Source organism: Meles meles, chromosome 15, assembly GCF_922984935.1.
Source record: "Meles meles chromosome 15, mMelMel3.1 paternal haplotype, whole genome shotgun sequence".
Lineage (NCBI taxonomy): Eukaryota > Metazoa > Chordata > Mammalia > Carnivora > Mustelidae > Meles > Meles meles.
In genome coordinates, this window is record NC_060080.1 from 72,155,076 (window position 1) to 72,176,215 (window position 21,140).

General features: G+C 36.0%; 1 protein-coding gene across 34 annotated transcripts in view; it reads left to right on the plus strand.

Moving 5' to 3' along the window:
• Positions 1-21,140, plus strand: part of NRXN1 (neurexin 1) — a 1,247,328-nt gene that overhangs the window by 1,091,184 nt on the left and 135,004 nt on the right. For 23 of the 34 annotated variants that reach the window (XM_045979150.1, XM_045979153.1, XM_045979158.1 and 20 more), the window contains 2 exons: positions 10,841-10,930; positions 12,317-12,636. In XM_045979150.1, coding sequence (XP_045835106.1) covers positions 10,841-10,930; positions 12,317-12,636 — 410 coding nt within the window. The remainder of the gene's footprint in view (positions 1-10,840; positions 10,931-12,316; positions 12,637-21,140) is intronic. The other 11 variants (XM_045979171.1, XM_045979173.1, XM_045979174.1 and 8 more) reach the window with 1 other exon arrangement.

Here is a 21,140-nt window from a genome sequence, read left to right on the forward strand (position 1 = left end):
AATTAATGACCTCCCTTTGGGTGTCCCTACTGGCTTACAGGTAGCCATGCATAAACCTCTGAGAACAGCTTCTCAGAGGTTTGACATTGCTTGGGAGAAAATGCAGTGTTTTTTTGACAAAGCATCGGTGGGGTTGAGGACACACTTACAATAAGTGTAGTTCCTTTATTTGTCTTAAGAAAGAAAAATTGATTTGTTTTTCTTACCACTTCTCTGATGTCCAGATGGGTGAGAAACAATTTCTGCAATCTCTATATTCCTAGGTACATACATCCTATTATGTAGATTAGGCCAGACAACAAATAATGACACAATCACAATATATCACTAGTATTTACTGAGAGTCTACCTTGTGCCACGCACTTTGCTAAGAGATTTACATATACTTTATTATGTCGATTATTCTTACAAACAACTATTTTACAGATGAGAAAACTGAAGTCCAAAAATGTTGTGTTCCTGGTCCCCTGTTAAAAAGCTAAACACAAGGAAAGCCAGGATATAGGGCCCAGTACCCTTAGCCACTGAGGATTCTTCTTCCACAGTGAGTCTGACCACATGGGTTTACTTGAAAGAAATCACTGCAGAGGGGCGCCTGCGTGGCACACTCAGTTAGCATCTGACTCTTGGTTTTGGATCAGGTTGTGATCTAAAGGTTGTAAGATTGAGCCCCACGTCAGGTTCCACACTCAGCACAGAGTCTGCTTAAGACTCTCCCTCTGTCCTTCCCCCCATCTCTCTAAAATAAATAAAGAAACAAATATCTATAAAAAAGAGAAAAAATGAAATCATTGCTGATATACAAAATGCATTTTTATTGCGGGTAAGTCATCTAGGGTTTAAGTTCATGTCTATAGTATATAATCTGTCTACAAAAATAATAGTTACTTTATTTAAGAGTTTGTACATTTTATAAGATTGAGGAAGACTGGCCATTCCAGCCTGCCCTTGGTACTTCCAGGACATGTAATCTGAAACAATTTGTATACAGTTGGCAAACCCCGTCTTTCTAATTGGGAAAAAAAAAAAATCTGCATTCAGATTACAAGTGAAGGAGAGAGACTGGTGCCTTAAAATGAGATTAAGATGCAATAGTAATCAGACTTCTCTTTGCCAGAGAGTAAGAAACTTTCTCAGTATAATTTCTAATCCATATCAGATGATAGATAAGACATTTCCTTATTTCCTCTTCCTTAGAACCGTCTAAATATTAAGAAGAACAGATTAAAAGTCAGGGTTGGTGTGAGAAAGCAGAAAATTGAGCTATACCACATAATACTCTGATTCTCAGAAATCAAGGACTGGGAAAAGAAGTCTTAAATATACATGTAAGCTCTTATTAGGGTGGATAAGCTTAAATGTTTTGACATGACTTAGAAGGTACTTAAGATTCTCATACCTGGGAAGATGGCAAAATGTCATTTTTAAGGTAGTGTGGAGCTATTCTTACATTTCATTTTCCTGTTTCTCACCATGGGGCGATATCTATCAGTGGCCTTCTCTGTTTTTGTAGCTATTAAACCATTCTTCTCTCTTAAAGGCTACACAGCTAGTACAAAAGAACTCTTCAGTATCCGTGATAACAGAGTGTGACCTTTAAATTATCAGAGTACATTCTGTTATCTGCTTGTCCCTGTTGCTTTTTATTTCTTGTCACTAGTTTTTTATATGATATTTTAGTCTCTTTGCATTAGGAACTCAACAACATGGGAAGGCTTAGGGAAGAACATGTAAATCACTATTCATTCCACATAGGCAGTGAGATCCAAAGATCACAAGGTTACCTCTACTTCTGATGAAACAATATCCAAATTAAAATGTTTGAATGTAAGTAGCATAGACAAACAAGGGCTTCTACAAATTACTGTATAAAAGTATACTAGATATCTTAGTGTAATTCCACATAACAGGAGGACATGAAGGGAGAAATTTCTTAACCCAGTTAGGTGTGCTCTGAGCTTCTAACTTCTTCCCCAAAGAACTGTTAAACTCTGCAGTAGACAGCCTGTGGCTTTCATGCCCAGTATCTTAACAGTCTCATAGGAAGATATTGTTTAACTGGATCTAAAGGCCTACTGTTTTCGCACAAGGAGCTTGGGTATCACAGGAAGCATTAGTCATAAATAGACATTGCCCTGCTGCAGTGGTCTGTGCTCTCTCCAGATGTTTAAGTTAAGTGGGCTGACTGAAAAGGTGTCTGGGTTGGTCCACCCTCTCTTTGTATAGCATTGCATTCAGATGCTACATTTAACTTATAGAAAATGCCGGGGTTTTTTTAGAAGATGAGAGCAAAACTGAAGGGTCTACAAACATAATATCAATATGAAATCAAAATTTTAAAAGATCATCCATAATCCCTCCATCCTAACTCAAATATTTTCATTTTTGCATATTGCCCTCAAATTCTTATCAACTTTCACCATATTTTATTTAGTAGTTTTAACATTGTGTGTATTATATGCTTCACCTCACATAGCATAAATATTTTAATTATTTTATTTATATTTACAATTAGTTTGAGACTAAATATATTCTACTGGAGAATATATTTACTTAAAAAATAGATCTACAGGTATACTGTTTTACAAAATTGAAAAGAATAATCAATAATCAACCTTTTGGGGATTAATATCCATAGTAGAACACATTTTTTTTTGTATGGCTTATATTATTTTGATATAAATTACTTCTTTTTTTTTAATTTATTTATTTATTTTTATTTTTTTATTTACAGCATAACAGTGTTCATTGTTTTGGCATCACACCCAGTGCTCCATGCAGTACGTGCCCTCCCTATTACCCACCACCTGGTTCCTCAACCTCCCCCCACCCCCCAGCCGCCCCTTCATAACCCTCTGGTTGTTTTTCAGAGTCCATAGTCTCTCATGGTTCATCTCCCCTTCCAGTTTCCCTCAACTCCCTCTCCTCTCCATCTCCCCATGTCCTCCATGTTATTTGTTATGCTTTATCTGGCTATTATTTCAGTAAAATTTAGGTTGTTTGTGACCTAGGTAAAATCCTTTGTGTTCTTTCATACCTTCTGTTTTTCTGTAGTCCATTGTCCTCTCTGAACTTCTGTGGCAAGTACAGTTCATATAGTGGTTAATTATATACTTATGAGAAGTTATCTATTGTCCTGAACTTCCACTTAACTTCCTTCATTTTGCCCTGTGTCTCCCCGTCAAAGTGTAGGCTCTTTAACAATAGGATCTATAAGATGTATTGATGTGTGCTCAACACAGTACTTTTGGAGTACACGGTTGGTTCTTATGTATTGACTTCACTGAGTTAGATTGCTTTCCTAATGTCTACCTAAGCTATACTACAGAAACAAGGGATTTAACTACTGAACTAGAGAAGGAAGGTGCGGTCTTTTGGATACATGAGCTATGTCTAGGAATGGGTGTATGCATTGGGTTATTGATGAATGGCATTTAAGCATTGGGTCCCTGGAGAGGTATAAAGGGAAGAGCAGAGATAAAAGATGAGCAGGGAAGAAAAAAAAGAGAGGGATGTGAAGTCCGAGCAGAATTCACTTTAACATGTTGCAGAGTCCCATCCCTCTTCCCACAAGCCAACAAAATGCAGTAGTTTTCTCACTCATGACTAGGACACTTTGTCCTTCAACAACTTGTGTCTGGAGAGGATAGCATCAAAACGATCTATGAACTTGGTAGATTATTATGTTTGGGACTTGTCTTACAGTAAGAGGTTAATATAAGGAGTGCCTAGAGTATTTTATGTCTCAGTTGGCTTGCATGGCAGGGCATCATTGTAAAAGGAAGAAAATGAAATGCTATTCCTCACTGGGATCTCTACTGTAGCAAATCTTCACTACCTTACTCTATAAAATAGAGGTGATAAAAAGAGACTCCTGATAAATCCTCAAGGATTTGGAAAGATTACTGATTTTATGTGCCCAAGAGGAGAATCTCACCCCAAACTTAACAAAACAGAACCTTTAAAAACAAGATCATGATATTTTCCATTATATAAGAGAGTGCCATAAGGATTAAAGGGAAGATGTTGGGGCTTTATATCTCAGGATGTTTGAAACTTTTTTCTTAAAAAAACAACTATTGCAGGGAGTAGCTTAGGAGTCAAATATTCCTGGGTTCACATGATTCCTCCATCTATTTTGTATGACATTGTCCTAGTTATATCATATATTTGAGACTCATTTTTTTAAATCTATAAAATAAAAGATACTTATGAAAAAAAGATACTTATGATCTGGGATTAATATGAGGACTAAATGAGAGATAACCTATATAAAAAGACAGTAGCACAGTAAAGCATAAAAGCCACTCAACACATTATTATCCTGTTTTCTGGTAGTATTTTCTTTAATTCCTTTACCTATAGACCACTTTCATCTTTAAAAAGTGGGTTTTCCAGGGGCGCCTGGGTGGCTCAGTGGGTTAAAGCCTCTGCCTTCGGCTCAGGTCATGATCTCAGGGTCCTGGGATGGAGCGCTGCATTGGGCTCTCTGCTAAGCAGGGAGGCTGCTTCCCCGCCCCCCCCCCCCGCCCCCGCCTGCCTCTCTGACTACTTGCGATTTCTGTCTGTCAAATAAATAAAATCTTAAAAAAAAAAAAGGTGGGTTTTCCAAAGTGCAAGAAACTTAGTTGTAGGCTTACTAGTTTGTTTGCTCAGTGTCAGAAAAGAAGCACTTTTAGAAGCTGGTAGTATGTGTTTATAATTCCATAAAGTCTTAAAAGTCTTGGTGACAATCCAGATCTATCACTGCTTTCTAGTAGCCATGAATCAGGCATACTCTGGAAGGCCTGTGACCTCATGACTACAAGATCCACAACCTCTACCGCCTGTTTTTGTACAGATCAATTCTGTGTCATTTTTGCCTTAGTTAAAGGACAGATATTTCTATTACAAGCAAATGTTATATTTACTGACGGACTTTGGAAAGCCCTACTGGGGGAATCTACAATTCAATTCATTTTCAAGAAATCACTAAAATAAATACAAAGAAAGATATTCTTGGAAATTAGGCATATTTCTGAAGGTTCATTGAGTCTAATATGTCTCTCATATATGGTTCATTAGAGAATTGAGGCACTTGACGAAATTTCTCCCAGATCAACTCAACCATCAGTTCTCTGCAATTAAAAAAAAGGGGGGGGATCCCAAGTTGAAACTAATTTCTCTGCCAATCTATATGCACCATAGTGGTCCCAACTTCAAGCTACACATCATTGTCTTACATTTAAGCACGAAACATTTTACTTAAGATACTTCCCTGGCCTATGTTTACTCCAATGACAAAATCATGATTGATGAAAGAGGAGCAAGATTAGGGAATATATATATATTATATGACATACGTGACATATATATGATATTAATGATACTAACAGCCTTATTGATTTTGACTCTTGAAGTAAAAACTCTCTTTTTACTTTCATACTGTTTTGGACAAATTTTGAGTTCATAGCACAGCTTTTCCTTATTTTTCTTCTGACTATATTACTCTGTCGTTTAGAAAACTGACACATTTATTTCCGAGGAGAAATTACATATCAGTAGTGAAGATTTATGAAAATGAGAGGAGAAAAACTATATATTAGCAAAGTTCACATAGCTTTTCTCTACTGACCAATAGTCATAAAAATATGATTACAATTTTATTTCTTTTTATTCTCTGAGTCCCACCATGAAATTTAACCACAAGTCAAGGATTTGAGTTTTATTACTTCTTGCTGCTTACCTTGATTCTTTGAAATTACTCTTGTTCCTTGATGTCTACTGGTTCATACAAAATTAATATTCTATAGTGTGACCAAACAGTATTGGTTAGTAAGAGAATGAAACTATCTGGGATTCAGTCAAAATAAAGAAAGTTGCACTCTACGTCTGAATAACCAGATTTTATTTTTTATTTTTCAGCCCTGGAATCTTGTTTGAAACATCCATTACAGTTTGCACTTTATACCTAAGTGGCCACTCCAGTTAGAACTTGTACCTAGAAATTTATTCCAATTATAAGAAGCCTGTCTTTTGTCAAAAATACTGAATCATGAAACTAATCTAATGTTATGTATTAATTACAGTCCAATTAATAATTTTAAAAATTAATAATTTTAAAATTTAAAAATTTTTTAAAAATACTGAATTCTTTCACAATTCAAAGGATTCAAAGGAAAATAAACCCAAGTTTATTTTATAAAGTTTATTTTATAAACTTTTTTTATAAAATTAAAACTTATTTTTATAAAGTTTATTTTATACAGAACAGTATGTAAAACTGTTCTGTTGCTTGGAAATTATTTCAACAGAGATGTGTATGTCACTGGTGGCGTTTTCAGTGGAGGTACCAACATACTTAACCCACATAAAATCAACTGGAGGAAAAAGAAAATAAAAGGGAAACATTCTAGTTTTATTAAGGTGCAGGAAGTATGAAACTAAAGTATGTCTTAACTATTCGATGAGTTCTGTTACCATAAACCTGATACATGTGCTCAGTTGATTGCTGTAGTTGATTTGTAGCTTTTTAAAAATTGAAGTTCTTCTTGGGTCCTTTTAATAATTCCAAAACAAATAGGTCTTTTATAAGTGGGTCATTATTACTTTATCTTTACCTCTGGTTTAAGAAATTTGAAAATGAAAATAGCTTCTCCCAAAGATTCACCTTTGGCTTGATTTGAATATTCAGGTACTGTTTGGTTGGTTGGTTGGTTGGTTTTGTTTTAAGATTCATCTATTTTTGCATTTTTAGAGAGAGAGCACGCACTCAGGCAGGGTTGGAGGGAGAGGGAGAGGGAGAGAGAAACCCTAGCAGACTCTTCACTGAGCTCAGAGCACAACGTGGGACTCAATCCCCTGACCCTGAAATCATGACCTGAGCCAGAACAAAGAGTCAGTTGCTTAACCACCTGTGCCTCCCACAGGCCCTACATTCCAGTTGTTTCTAATCTGTCCTGTCCATATAGGCCTGCTTCCTTTGACCATGCTCAGAAGTACTATGTAGTGTTTCTACATCTCAGCATGTTTGGTATTAGGTCCCAGTCCTTGAAAAAGGAAAGAAAGGTCATTGGAAATTATATTTATCTTTGACCTTTCCCAGTTAAATTGGTTGTTTTATATTACATGCTAAGTTTAGATGTATATCGAACTATGCAATGATTAAAAATGAACACAAGCATACCAAATAACTGATTGTTTTGTAAATGACATATCATTATGAATTTGTAATGCAATAAAATGCATTGTGAGCAATTTCTTAAAATAATATACCTCAATAATGACTTTTCATATGAAGCTTGTTAATGAAAATCATGAGGTGGAGGCAAAATGTAGGCTTATTCCTGGTGAACCTAAACAATCTGAGCTATTTTATACTCAATAGTAGAAGGGGTTTGGGACTCATCTGTTAAAAGACATCATCATTTCAGTCCTCTATTTAGATGTGTCTTTGTTTGCTTGATGGTGTATTTATATATAATTTTGTCACAAGAGAAGTCATTAATTTTTTATTCTAGTACAAGAACAAAGACTTTAGAAACTAAAATAAACATATTGAACTGAAGTGAGTGCCCTCTGATTTCCCATCATCCATTACTGCAACAAAGACTAAAGTCTATCCTTTCATTTCAAAATCAAATCTCTGTTTAAAAAAAAAAAAAAGGGTCTCTGAACTAGAAGGCATCTGATATTCATGGGTGACGGGATTGTATGGTACCATCCATGTGGCTACCTTTTTAAAAAAGTTATCACATCTTTTTATACCTATCTCTTCTGCCTACTCAATTTTTTCCTTGTTGTTAAGTGGCCTCTTTGTTATTCTTTGGAAATATGGTGTATATGTTGTTTTACCTGAGTCTCATCAAGGATCTTTAAGAGCTATTGTTGGCTTAAATTGTGTCAATCAATTATATTAATTGTTCTGTGAGTACCAAAGGTATGAGAGCAAATTGTATATATCTGTGTATATATTTTTATGTGTTTTTATTTGCTTTTTTTAAAGCTATTCAAAAAAAATATACAAAGCTGTCAATTCTCTCCACCAATCTTACTTAGGACTTTTCTACTGCCCCTATTAATACTATGATTACTTATTTTGTGGCATGAAACAGTTATTATTACCAAGTAATGAATTGACTGTGTGGATGTTCAAGTGACCATCACTAAAGAGATAAAATTATAAATGAACTATGTGATTTTCCTTTGGGAATTTAAAGGGAGGCTCGGCTAGATGGATCTATTCTCTGGGCATAAGTATTTGCTTTCATTTTCTTGTGAATGTTGTTAGGCTGTAGGATGAGTCAATTGTTCCATGGAAGGTATCAGAAATAAAAATAAGATTTCCTTCACTACCTCAATCCATAGACTCTTCATAGGAGATTATTTGATAGGTATCGTGCTAGCACTGAGAATATAGTAAGTAACAACACACACAGTATCTAACTGTATAGAACTTCAGACTTCAGAGGGAAAATATTTATTGAATATGCAATTTCAAGGCCAGTGCCTGTTCCAAAGGACATGTACCAGGTGCTAGGGAAACATGTAGTCAAGTGTCCTAATCTGACTTGGGGACAGCAAGAAAGACCTCCCAAGGAAATAGTGCTTCCATTGAGAAGACTCCATTAATGAGTCATGTTTGGCTAAGGGAAAATGGAAATGGGGTGAGAGTGAGGAATAGCCTTTCAAATAAAGGAACTTACAAGTGCAAATGCCCAGAGGAAGAAGGAGAACCTTAGAAAAATTGGAAGAAGTCTCATGAGGTTGGGCAGAGGAGAGCAGGGCAGGGGCAGGCATGAGATGAGGAACAGGAAGTGGAAAAGGACCAGATCATGTAACCACTCACAAATCTCATCAGGGGCTTGAGATTTTGTCCTAAAGGCAATGAGAAGCGTTATAATAGGCAAAGGGCATTATTAGATACCAGTGGAGATGTGGAGCATAGGTGCAATTGATTGCAGAGATGACACAGAGAGGTCTGTTAATATGCTATATTAACAGAGGTGATTTGGAGCCTAAATTTGGGTGGTATTTGAGGAAATAATTTCTGATGATGGAAACACTCTAGCGTGAACAGCATATGGAACCACCTAATTATAAAGTCATCAGGAGAGTTATAACAGTGTGAATTGATATGCATGTTGGTGGACAAAGAAGTTAATAGAGCAAAGGGTATGTGTCTTTGAAAAGCTATTTCATGTTTGGCTATCAAGTTATGCACATAAACATGTTTATCAAATAAATATAAGCCAAAACCACATATTCATCATTCATCTCAAGCCTTAAGATAACCAATATCATATCTAATGTGTTTTTCCAACTATAATTCATATGCAAGCACACAGAAGAAAACACAAATTGTGCACTCTTTTAAGACAAACGTGGGCTTAGAATTTAAGCTGTTTGTATCCTTGGGGTTTTATTTAGATTATCAGTATACTAAAATGACCCCTAGTTGACACACAACGATATGTTAGTTTCAGGAATACAACATATTTACATTTTAAATTAAGGACTAATGCATGAAACATTACTAGTCAAATAGACATTCAAAGAACAAATTGTTAAGGCCTAAGTGACTGTTCTTTCCTATTTCTCTAGAAGTATGTGGCTACTATAATGGTGGGTTTATTGTGGTAAGTATAGTGTACCGTAGAAACAGTATAAGAAAGTATTTACAAAGTATTCTGAGAAAAATTTGTATCTATTACGTTTCTGAGCAAAATGCTCTAGTCTTTTGTCAGCGGTAGTACCTTCCAGTATTTCTTTCTCCTCTGAGTTCTCTGAGCTTTTGCCAAAACGTCTTAGGTCAAATCCCTTGTTAGTTAATTTTCACAGACCAGAAAAACTTCTTGTCCTATATGCAGCTGAGCCCTGAGATGGCAGCCTGGATCTTCCTAAGTGCTTTATAGATCAGGTGTACATTCATCTATTTTCAAGGTCAGTTTAAACTGTGTTTCTATCAGATAATGTTTTGTTCAAAGAAGCGAGGCTCCCGTTTAGTTTGAATGTGTGAGTAGGAAGCACTATGGTGGCTTGTGTTTGTTCCTTACACTGTCACGTATTATTTAGAATGGTTTAATAAAAGCAGATATTTGAGAGTCAAAGAACATACATATAATTTTTTCCCAAGTGTTATACATTTCAACATGTAAGCTTTAAGTGAAACTGAAGGACAGTAAAATAAAGTCACTTTTGTCAAAGCCTTTTCCTGTAATAACATATTTGGATGGTGCAAGATATATTCCCTTGTGATGTCCAAGTGATTGATAAACCGATTTGTGTGGAATATGCAAGAACTATTCAGACATTGTGATAAATGTGTTAAATGAGATGAATAAGAATTTCTATTTTCTGAATAGGACATAAAGTATTCTAGGCCGATTTTAGATGCTTTAGTGTGCCAAAGGTGGTATTAAGTTTGGTGTTCATAAATTACTAATCTGGAATAAGAGGTTGAATGTATTTTGAAAACTTAAACCTGTTTCACCTGAACATGTTTAACTAGTTAATAAGAAACATCAAAAAGACAAAACCCTGAGATCAATGGTCATTTTTTGGTAAAGCTATTATATGCTGTTTAAATTGGTTGTTCGGGTCTGTCTATAACATAAGTTTAATAACCTAGCTCAAATGCAGATTTCTAATTTTCAATTAACATAGGAATAATTTTGTTTGCTAAAATAAAATAAATGAATGAATGACAAGTCTGAAACATGAAATGTTCTAGGTAGAACTTTTTAAAATTCCAAATTTCAAAAAATCATGTGGCAACTGTATAGCTCAAGCTTTAAGTATTAACTTTTAACCTTTGACCTTACAGATTTTAACCAATGAAATGTCTCTTTAAACTTTAAAGGAAACAATGATAACGAGCGCCTGGCGATTGCTAGACAGCGAATTCCATATCGACTTGGTCGAGTAGTTGATGAATGGCTACTCGACAAAGGTAAAAAACATTGATTAAAACTTCAAATAAAAAAATAATTTGAACATAACCAAGTAGTACTTCATTGTAACACTAATAAACATAAAAAATAAATTTTCCGTAAAACTAAATTAAAAACAAATTTAAAACAGTAAAATGTAGATAGTAATATTTGCATACCTTGTATAATAATTTCTATACATTTTTAGACGTACCAGCTGTTTAATAATCTTACCCTGTTAACTTAAGGTTAAAGGGACTGTTAAATATAATCCACTAACTCAATCTATGAAGGTACTCACAGCAAGCATTAACCCAAAATGATAAATCATTCATAGATTATATTACATGTTCCAGCCTCTAAATTATTAACTAAAATATATGTAGTTCTGATATCTTTATTATGGTCCTGAAAAACAAAGCAAAACAAAACAAAACAAAACTCTTGGTTTAAACTCTAGGCATCTTAAATAGTGGGCAATATGGATTGCCAGTCAAAATGAAGTCCCTTTAACGTTTGCAACCTTCTAAGAGCATTTGAGAACAAGCCCTAATTAAAACTGAACTTAAAGTTGTGTGCATGCTTTTTATGAACAGAGAGCAATCTGCTAAAACTGGATACTCAATTTGATGATATTGGTACTGTTGCTGAGGATTGCTGTTTGATGGAAATGTGCCATAATTTCTCCATCGGTTTGTGTATCATTCCTGAAGCCGCTTTTTACATCTGAAGCTATTTTTTTTTTTCATTTTGTTTTGTTTTAATAGACTTGCTGAAAGCCAATCAGAAAATATTTTTGGATTTTTTTTGTCTCTGACATGCTCAGTGTAAACCATGCATTTCTTTTCAGTGTGATTGCCGGAAAAACAAAATAATTCAAATAGCAATGGACTATGCCTTCAAAAAAATAAACGTTTTTAAAGAATAGCATACAGATACATGTGGCCATTACATGAACTATGAAATTTTTATCATAAATTTGCAATTAGATTTAGCTGCTCTAGATCAGTTTCTGTCAATGGTAATTTCAGAATGACAAATACTTGAAATGTTAGATATCTCACATTTTTTTTAATTTAACAATTTAGATTTAAGAGACCAACAGTGTAAGATCTTGAGGTAAAAGGAAAAAGGGATCCACTAAAAATTGATTTATAATACGTATCTTTGATTGGTCTTTTAGCAAAAGCACTACATTTACAATACGTTGAGAATTTACAAGTATTTGCCAATGATTATGCATTTCATGGACACCTCATTTATAAGCAATGAATTATGAGTCAAATGCCTCTCTTATAGTTTATTGCTCTCATTATCCACCCCATGAAAGATCTGTTTTATCATCCTTTGTAGAATGTAGAGTTCACAATCAACATTTTTGCATGTATGTAATATTATTTTTACAGGGCGTCAGCTCACAATCTTCAATAGCCAAGCAACTATAATAATTGGCGGGAAAGAGCAGGGCCAGCCCTTCCAGGGCCAGCTCTCTGGGCTTTACTACAATGGCTTGAAAGTTCTGAATATGGCAGCCGAAAATGATGCCAACATCGCCATAGTGGGAAATGTGAGACTTGTTGGTGAAGTGCCTTCCTCAATGACAACTGAGTCGACAGCCACTGCCATGCAGTCAGAGATGTCCACATCAATTATGGAAACCACCACAACCCTAGCTACTAGCACAGCCAGAAGAGGAAAGCCTCCGACGAAAGAACCCATTAGCCAGGTGAGTATGTGGATTTCATTCCTTTGTTTTGGAACTGTGGTTATGAAAGTGGGCTTTTCTACATGTGTCTTTTCTAAAATGGGATTGTTTCTGATCTCAGGTGCTATGGTTTTCTTTGGGTCTTGCTTAGTATAATGTAATCAGTTTGAATGTGAAATGTTTATATACTGTTGATTTGAGATTTACTGCTTTGTATTGGTTTGTTAGCTGCTAGCTTGATTAATAACCTTGGTCTAGCCCAAGCTGAGGGGACTGCCTGCTAATTACACAGTGTTTTCACTTTTTAAGTTAAATAAACAAGTAAATTAGTGAAGTATTTGAAAGGCCTTATTTGTTCAGTCTCAGTACATCACCAGAATAAAATAAAACAAATTTGAAGAGAAATAGCTTACAAATTTCTGTTGTATTTTGAAGTGTTCAGAATTTTGAGTTGATAAGCTCGTGGTTCCCATAGTGAATGATAGGTCTACTCTTTTACTGTTGTTGAGGGGGAAACTTTTATTCTACCCTTCAAGTTTCTTCTGGCTGATCTAAGAATGAAATGGATATGAGGCAAAGTAACAGAAGGGAAAAAAATTTTGATTACATGTACACAGTCTCAATAATAAAATTGAGAGCCATAGAAATGACCAAGGGAGTCAACTTTTATACTTTTTTAGACAAAGACACATATATCTATAAGAAATTTACATGGCAAAGAAATCTTAAGTTTGGAAGCTTCTATTAGTAAGGAGTTCTAAATAGGGTTTGAGCTGGGATAATAAATTAGTAGATGTAGGTAGGTTTATTTATAGAGCCTTCTTGGCTCTGCGTTTCCAGTGTCTGGTTATATGGCTGTCTCTTTACCTCCTGGTACAGGAGGACACCTTTAATCTGGAAGATTTATTTTCTGCTTTCTGAAGGCAAAGGGGCATCATGGTGTTCTTCTTGTACTGGCTGTTCCTTGGTAATTTGAATTGAAACTAATCACTATAGCTAGGCCCCCACACTGTCTATGAGAATTGCGCTGTTAGTTTATCAGAAGACTTTTTTTGTATTGTATGTGATTAACTGACCTCACCTTGGATTCACTTCAATGAGCTTATGTCTTACATCTGAAATTTTGAAAAACAGAATTTTTAAATGCCAAACTTTTACAAGATGGAAGTGTAATAATTCAGTCAAGGTATAATTAGTGATTTCCCACTATGTATCAAGCACTGGTATTGCATCAGTGAAGAATAAGAAAGAAAAAAAAAAACTACCTGCCTCAGAGAACACTATTAGAATGCTGTAGGCATACTATTAAATGCTATTAGATCCCTAATGGCATTTTTAGCCTTTGTATATATTCTTTTGTGATGTCTTTCAGAATTATGTGTTTTCCTAGGTCTAAACTGATTGTTTTCTTTTGTTTTGTTTTTAATAGTGAATGAGTATATCTATTAGTTGCCATATAATGCTTTTCCAAATACATGATCCTAACTTCTAGGAAACTGCATTCTAAAGAAGCAAGCATGACAATTATTTTTACATTTATTTTATTTCAAGTGTTTGAGACAGACCTAAGTCTGTCAAATTTGGAAAGAGAGTAGAAGGTAAATTCTGCTCATATCAGTACCCTATCTACTGATGTATGTTTACCAGAGAAAGAAAGAAAAGATTCTGATTTTTACTTTCAATAGGAAGGAGAGGGAAGAACAGAATAGAGAGAAAATATCTTAGGAGAAGAGAGATGTTCAAAAATTTTCAGAGATAGTCTGTAAATTCATAAGTGTAGTATTGCATTTGATGTGCCTTTATGTGCCTGCCTTCCTTCCTTCCTTTCCTCCCTTTCCTCCCTCTCCTTCCTTCCCCCTTTCCTTCCTCTCTCTCTCAATCTCTCCCCCCCCACCCCTCCTTTATTTTTGATTTGACTTTGGCCACAAAATAAAATGAGCTGTCTCACTGGTTGTTCATCAATATATATTTATTGATCATTCTACATGGGCTGTACATTGTCCTAGGTGGTGGGGATTCATTATCAACAATGAACAAAACCCCTTGTCCTTATGGAATATACAGTGTAGTAGGAACGTGTGTTCACATAGTATAATCTTTCTGTTCATTTTCTCTATCTTGTTTCATTAATCAGATTGTTAATAATAAAATTCAGTCCCTTGGATGAAGACTTTAGAATTTTAGACAGATTTACGCATCTCCATCAGCTCCATTTGATAGTCTTTACTGATATTTCACTAATGATTTGTTATTATGGCTTTTGGTTTATAGTTTATTTAATAATAAACTAGTTATTAAGATGGGTTTGATATAGGAAAATGAAACACAAAGCACTTTATAGGTGATTTATTTTACATATAATAATTCATAAGAGGACATTGTGGCACAATCAGAGTTGGAAATGTTCCTAGGAATGAAATTTAAAATAATCAGAGATTTTTCTTAGTAGTCTTATTTCATCACTAGTGTGATTACAGTTGCCTAAGTTCCTAGGGAAACCAGATGTACCCCAAATAAGGAAAGACTTACCAACCTTTCCTAGAAGGTATTCTACCAATTAGTAACTGGTATATATTAAGAAGTTATGTTTTTTGAGAAAACGTGCAAGATAGCTATTGCATTTGCAAGCTCAATCCCTAAAAGAGAAAAAATAAAAAGTTAGCATTTTATAGTATTAATATAAAAGGAAAATAGTTGGGGGTGCCTTGGCAGCTCAGTGGGTTAAAGCCTCTGCCTTCAGCTCAGGTCATGATCCCAGGGTCCTGGGATCGAGCCCCACATTGGGCTCTCTGCTCAGCGGGGAGCCTGCGTCCCTCTCTCTCTCTCTGCCTGCCTCTCTGCCTACTTGTGATCTCTGTCTGTCAAATAAATAAAATCTTAAAAAAAAAAGGAAAATAGTAAACTACCCATTAATTTCCAATGAAAAGAATCCCTTTTGTTATAAGCTGTTACATGTTTAAACACAGCAGTGGTTTATGGAAGTTTATGGAAGTAAATGAGCTAATCAATTAGTGATTATTTGGTTCATTTGAGGAGGTATTGACTTAAATAAAAGATTACTAGGTTCATTAAAAAATAGATATTTTAAATCTTGAGATTTTTAACAGACCAATAATGGCAATTAAATAATTTGGATTAATATGTCACAAATAGTCAATTGTGACAACAGTCTTTTCAGGTTGGACCAGTAAGTTTTAAAATGATCTTAGATAATGAAATGTATGTGATTTCAGGAAATAAGTTGTGCATAAATGGAAAACACACTACTAAAGAAGAAAACAAATTATTTATTTTTGAGTAATAATAATTTATTGCAAATTCTCTTTACCTCATAATTTATTTTATTTTATTTTTTCAGTGTTCCAAAATTCATTGTTTATACACCACACCCAGTGCTCCATGCAATACATGCCCCCCTTAATACCCACCACCAGGCTCGCCCAACTCCCATCCCCCTCCCCTCCAAAACCCTCTGTATGTCTCAGTGTTCATAGTCTCTCATGGTTTGTCTCCCCCTCTGATTTCCCCCAACTCACTTCTCCTCTCCATCTCCCAACACCCTCCATGCTATTCCTTTTGCTCCTCAAGTAGGTGAAACCAAATGATAATTGACTCTCTCTGCTTGATTTTTAAACTGTCCTTCAACCATGAAGAGATCACAGATATATGTAGAATTTAATTTCTTTGTTGAAATTGTCAAACTCTTGGAAGGTTAAAATCATAAAAGAGTGATTTGTAACGCTAATTCCAGGACTGTAACCTTTGACCCATTTTTGCAGATTGGATGAAACATCTTCCTTTAAACCCTCTCTGTAGTGGCCGTATCTGCCTGCTTTTATCAACTGCCTTACTAAATTGTGTACCAAGAGGGGTCATTTCATTTTTCAAAAGCCACACTGGACTGTTTTCTCAATCAAAGTACATTTTCCTCAGTGATAACACTGAGCCACTTAAGCTACAATGGCAATGTACCTTGAGGTGGTTGCATGTTTTAGAACTATGGAAACAGATTTTTGGCTAAGCAAAATTAAATTGAATTCATTTCAAATAGATGAGATGAGGTTTGTTTAGCCATCCTGCATACACGGTAAATGGTAGGGGAGAAATACATTTTCATTTTTTATAGAGTCAGAGAATTTTTATAAAAGAGTATTTATCAAAGTGTTATCCCATAGGATCTTATTTACTTTCCTACTTAAATATGCTTTAAAAAATGTTTTTCTTCTGAGTGATGATCAAATTTCAGACTGCTTTTTACTTTAGAAAGACACAGTTTATATCATGAAATAATGAGAACATTTGCCAACTTTTCTGAGTAAATGGCTCTAAAAAATGTGAGTACAGGGTACCTGGGTGGCTCAGTTGGTAAAGCGGTTGTCTTCAGCTCAGGTCATGATCACAGAGTCCTGGGATCAAGCCCTGCATCGGGCTTCCTACTCAGTGGGGAGCCTGCTTCTCCCTTTCCCTCTGCCCACCGCTCTACCTACTTGTGCTCCCTCTCTATCTGTCAAATAAATAAATAAAATCTTTTTTTTAAATGTGAGTACAACAATATTAATGGTACTTTTTAAAATTGTACTTTTTAATGTGCCTTATATAAGGTTTATAAAATTTGTTTTACTTAGAATATTTAATACATAAATGTTTCCATAAGACCTGCTCATCTTAAAGAGAAGCTTTTAAAACCAGGAAAAATTAATATGCACTCTAGTGTTTAAGATCTTACAGAGAGAGAGATAGAAAGCTTTCTCTAGGGCAACTCTCAGAAGGAAAATTGTGAATAACTGCTAGTCAAATTTCTCGGAATGCTGAGAGAAATTTGGGATGAGGGGCAGGAGAGTCACGCAAGATTTTGGCTTCTAAATGTTCCCTCTTCTGAATAATCTGGCAATGTCTTATAATATATATAACTTTACGTAAATGAGTAAAAGTAAGCCAGCCTTGCAAAGGGCAACGTTCATTCCCTTCAGTTGCAGTCTGTGAAGAAAGGAAATTGAAGCTATGCTATTCCTTTTAAGATCAAAATTGTAATTATTTATTCTGTTCTAATCTTTTGGCTCTTTTTTTCAGGACTGTTTTACAAGCTATATACACACTGTAGAGCACCATAGTGATCCACAGAAATGCCTTTTACTTAGGAGAATGGAAAGAACATAGTAGATCATGAGACATATTTCCACTTTGAACACAACCCCTTACCTTGTTGTGTAACTTAGATAGGTTGGTTCCCGTGGCTAAACTTTGGCTTTACTACTGCTCTAAGTGGGTTAACTAGGAATCTCTTGAATTGCATTCAGCTCTGAAATTTCACTACTAATGATGATGCTCTTAATTATGTCTTCTGGTGATTATTTTAAAGCTTAGATTTCACCTTTGACTTTTACATGGGACAGACATGCATCTCGGTTGGCTTGATAGTTCAGCACCCCTGGTAGACCAATGTGATTAATACTATCCCTTTTTAAGTTTCCAAAGCATCCCATTTTGATCTATCTATTGCACTTTTTTCTTACAGCATACATAAATCCATCTTTGTGAAAAAAACCTCATACTTCATAAGAATAGTAAATAGTGAGGCCTTGTCCTTTGCATTCAGAGCAGTAACTGCCTCTGGTATCCTTACCTGGTTTTAAGAATCCATAGCCCTTTTCACCTTCTTTTTATCTTATTTCAAAAATCTTGAGAAAGGAGAGAGAGTAAGTCTATGAGAGATTCTGTTTTTTGCCCGGAGGGACTATGGTTTGCAACTCCTAGCAAGAAATTACAGAGTAGGGCAGGATCAGTTAATGTGAGTGAAACATATGGGAGGAATTCTGGGGTTCTAGTTGGGCTTTTCTCAGAGTGGACATGGCAGTCCCACTCAGGAAGAGGAACTGCTGAACATTTAAAAGCATGGATGAGTTGTCAGAGACATGCATATTTCTCTTACGAAGTGTCCTCCTGAATAGCATCGATTCCTAAGGAATGTTCTGTAAAGAGACCCAATTAGCGTTCAAGCAAGAAAAGAGTATTTGAATATATCGGACACTGCTGTTGTTTCCTGGCAGCACTGGAGATGCTCCTGAAAAATTAATGCTATTTGTTTGAAAAATGTAAGCAGAGTGCACACATATTTCCATGAAAAATGTTTAAAACTAACAAAATACATTTTGTAACTTCAAAAACAAAATTTTATTTTTTATTAAAAATATTAATTAACCTCAGCTGTGGCTTCATGATAAAAAAAATAATAGCGTTACTTATAATTATGTGTGTTCCTGAGAACCACTCTGCATTTTAAACATACTGGTGACATGAATAATTAATTTTATTTTTGCTAGTCCAGTCATTCTGCTGAATTCATGTACATGAATGTAGATTTTTTATAACACATTTTAGTGCATATTGAAAAGAAAAACACTTGGGTGTAGATTTAAAAATATACACAAAGGCATAGTCTCCTGAAACTGATGGTGCCGGGTAAGAAAAGTATAATTCATTGTAATTTTAAATGTAGGTAAGCAACTGCTACTTAGGGGTTTTCCCCCCACATTGCTGGTTTGCAAAAGTGCCAGGATATATACATTTTAAAGAATTTATCTTAAGAAATTCTTCTGCTTGGTGCATTTTCTTTAGGCTCTGGAACTTCTACTAGATAAAAAGGTGTCCTATGGGGGGGTGGACAAAAAACCTTGGTTTTCAGATGTCTTCAGACATAGGTAGTTCTAAACAAATATATCTGTCTATCCATCTACCATTCATCCATCCATTCACTCAACACATGTTTGCTGAGCACTTGCTGTATACCAGCCAGTGTTCTTCAGACTTGGAAATAGAGCACTGAACAAAATTAGGCTTTTCTGCCCAAAGCTTATATTTTAGTTAAAGATGAACAAAAACATTAAAACAAATATACACAGGATGATAGCACTTTCAGGAAAAAGGGAGAAGAGAAGGGGATGCTTATACTGGGAGTGGGTGGGCATTAAAGGACCATCCTTTGGGAACAGACATGCGTAGATTACTAGTGGTAGAGGCATCAATCAGAAGAGTAGCATATTAAATTTCAAATTTAGATCCAGCAGGATCATACCGTGTATGGATTATGCTAGTGGCAACCAGGTGCTATTGTAGGAAACTAGAACAAAAGCGACACTAAGATTTATCTTCTCTCTCTCTTTTTTTTTTTGTTTGTTTGTTTGTTTGTTTTTGTTTAAATGAGGGCTGCCCTCAGGCTGGGGCCAAGGCCTGGTCCACGTGGGTGTAGTGTGGGGCTCCCAGGAAGACACAAAAAGTGCAGTTGGAGCACCCAGAGTATGTAGTGTGGCTTTAGGCATGGGGAGACAGTATGTGCAGGCCCTCAGGGAGGAGCAGGGTCAGAATAGGCTGGGCTGGGCTGAGTGTTGGGGCAGCTCAGAGGATGGTTGAACCAGGCCGCAGGCACCGCTGCCAAGACCACTCTTTCCAGAGGGAGCCCTGTCTCTCGAGACCTTGGGAGTTCTATAGGCCAGCAGAGGAGTTCTGGGGTGAGAAACACTTCGGTACACCAGACCCCAGACTCAGGAGGAGGTCTGGCTCAAGCCACCTATGAAGCAAACTCCAATCCCTTCTAACGCCACCCCCCTACCTCACTCAGAGTCACACAGAGGTGGTACCCCCCACCTACGGGCCTGACCAGGTCTAAAGGAAGAGGCTCTGGCCCAAAGGTTCTGTAGGGGTGGGACCATGTAAGGTCAGTACCAGGAGGGAATTGTGTATACTTGCCTTGTGTGGTCCTATGAACGTGAGACTAATAAGCATCTTGTTAATCAGATCAGAAGTATAATAAAAAAAAAATAAGTATAATCAGGGATGCCTGGGTTGGGCACCCCACTCTTGGTTTCAACTCTTGTGTGATCTCAGGGTGGTGGGATCAGCATCCGTCGGGGTCTCCACACTTGGCTCAGAATCTGCTTGAGATTCTTTCCCCTCCTTCTCCCCGCCCCCTCTGCTCCTCGCCCTGCTTAAACTCTTGTGCTCTTGCTCTCTCTAATAATAAATAAATAAAATCTTTTAAAAAAGAAGTATAATCAAATTCTAGGGTATATGTGTGTGTTAAGAAGAAATGAGGGGCACCTGGGTGGCTCAGTGGGTTAAAGCCTTTGCCTTCGGCTCAGGTCACGATCCCAGGGTCCTGGGATCGAACCCCACATTGGGCTCTCTGCTCTGGGGGAGACTGCTTGCTCCTGTCTCTCTGCCTGACTCTCTGCCTGTGATCTCTGTCTGTCAAATAAACAAAATCTTGAAAAAAAAAAAAAGAAGAAGAAATGAAAACTCAGAAAGTATGGCTTGGTATTATTATTGTTATTCTACATGTGAGAAAATTGAGAAACTCCATAACTATCCAAAGCTATGCAGCTCGCTTCTGTTCAGAGTAATTTGAGGTGATCTGGTCCCCTGCCCTTGAATATGGGCAGAGTCTTATTACTTCTTGTCCTCTCGTGTCCTTACCTCATTCATTTGATCTCCACACAAGGGTCACTTTGCTCTTTGAAAAACTGAAATAC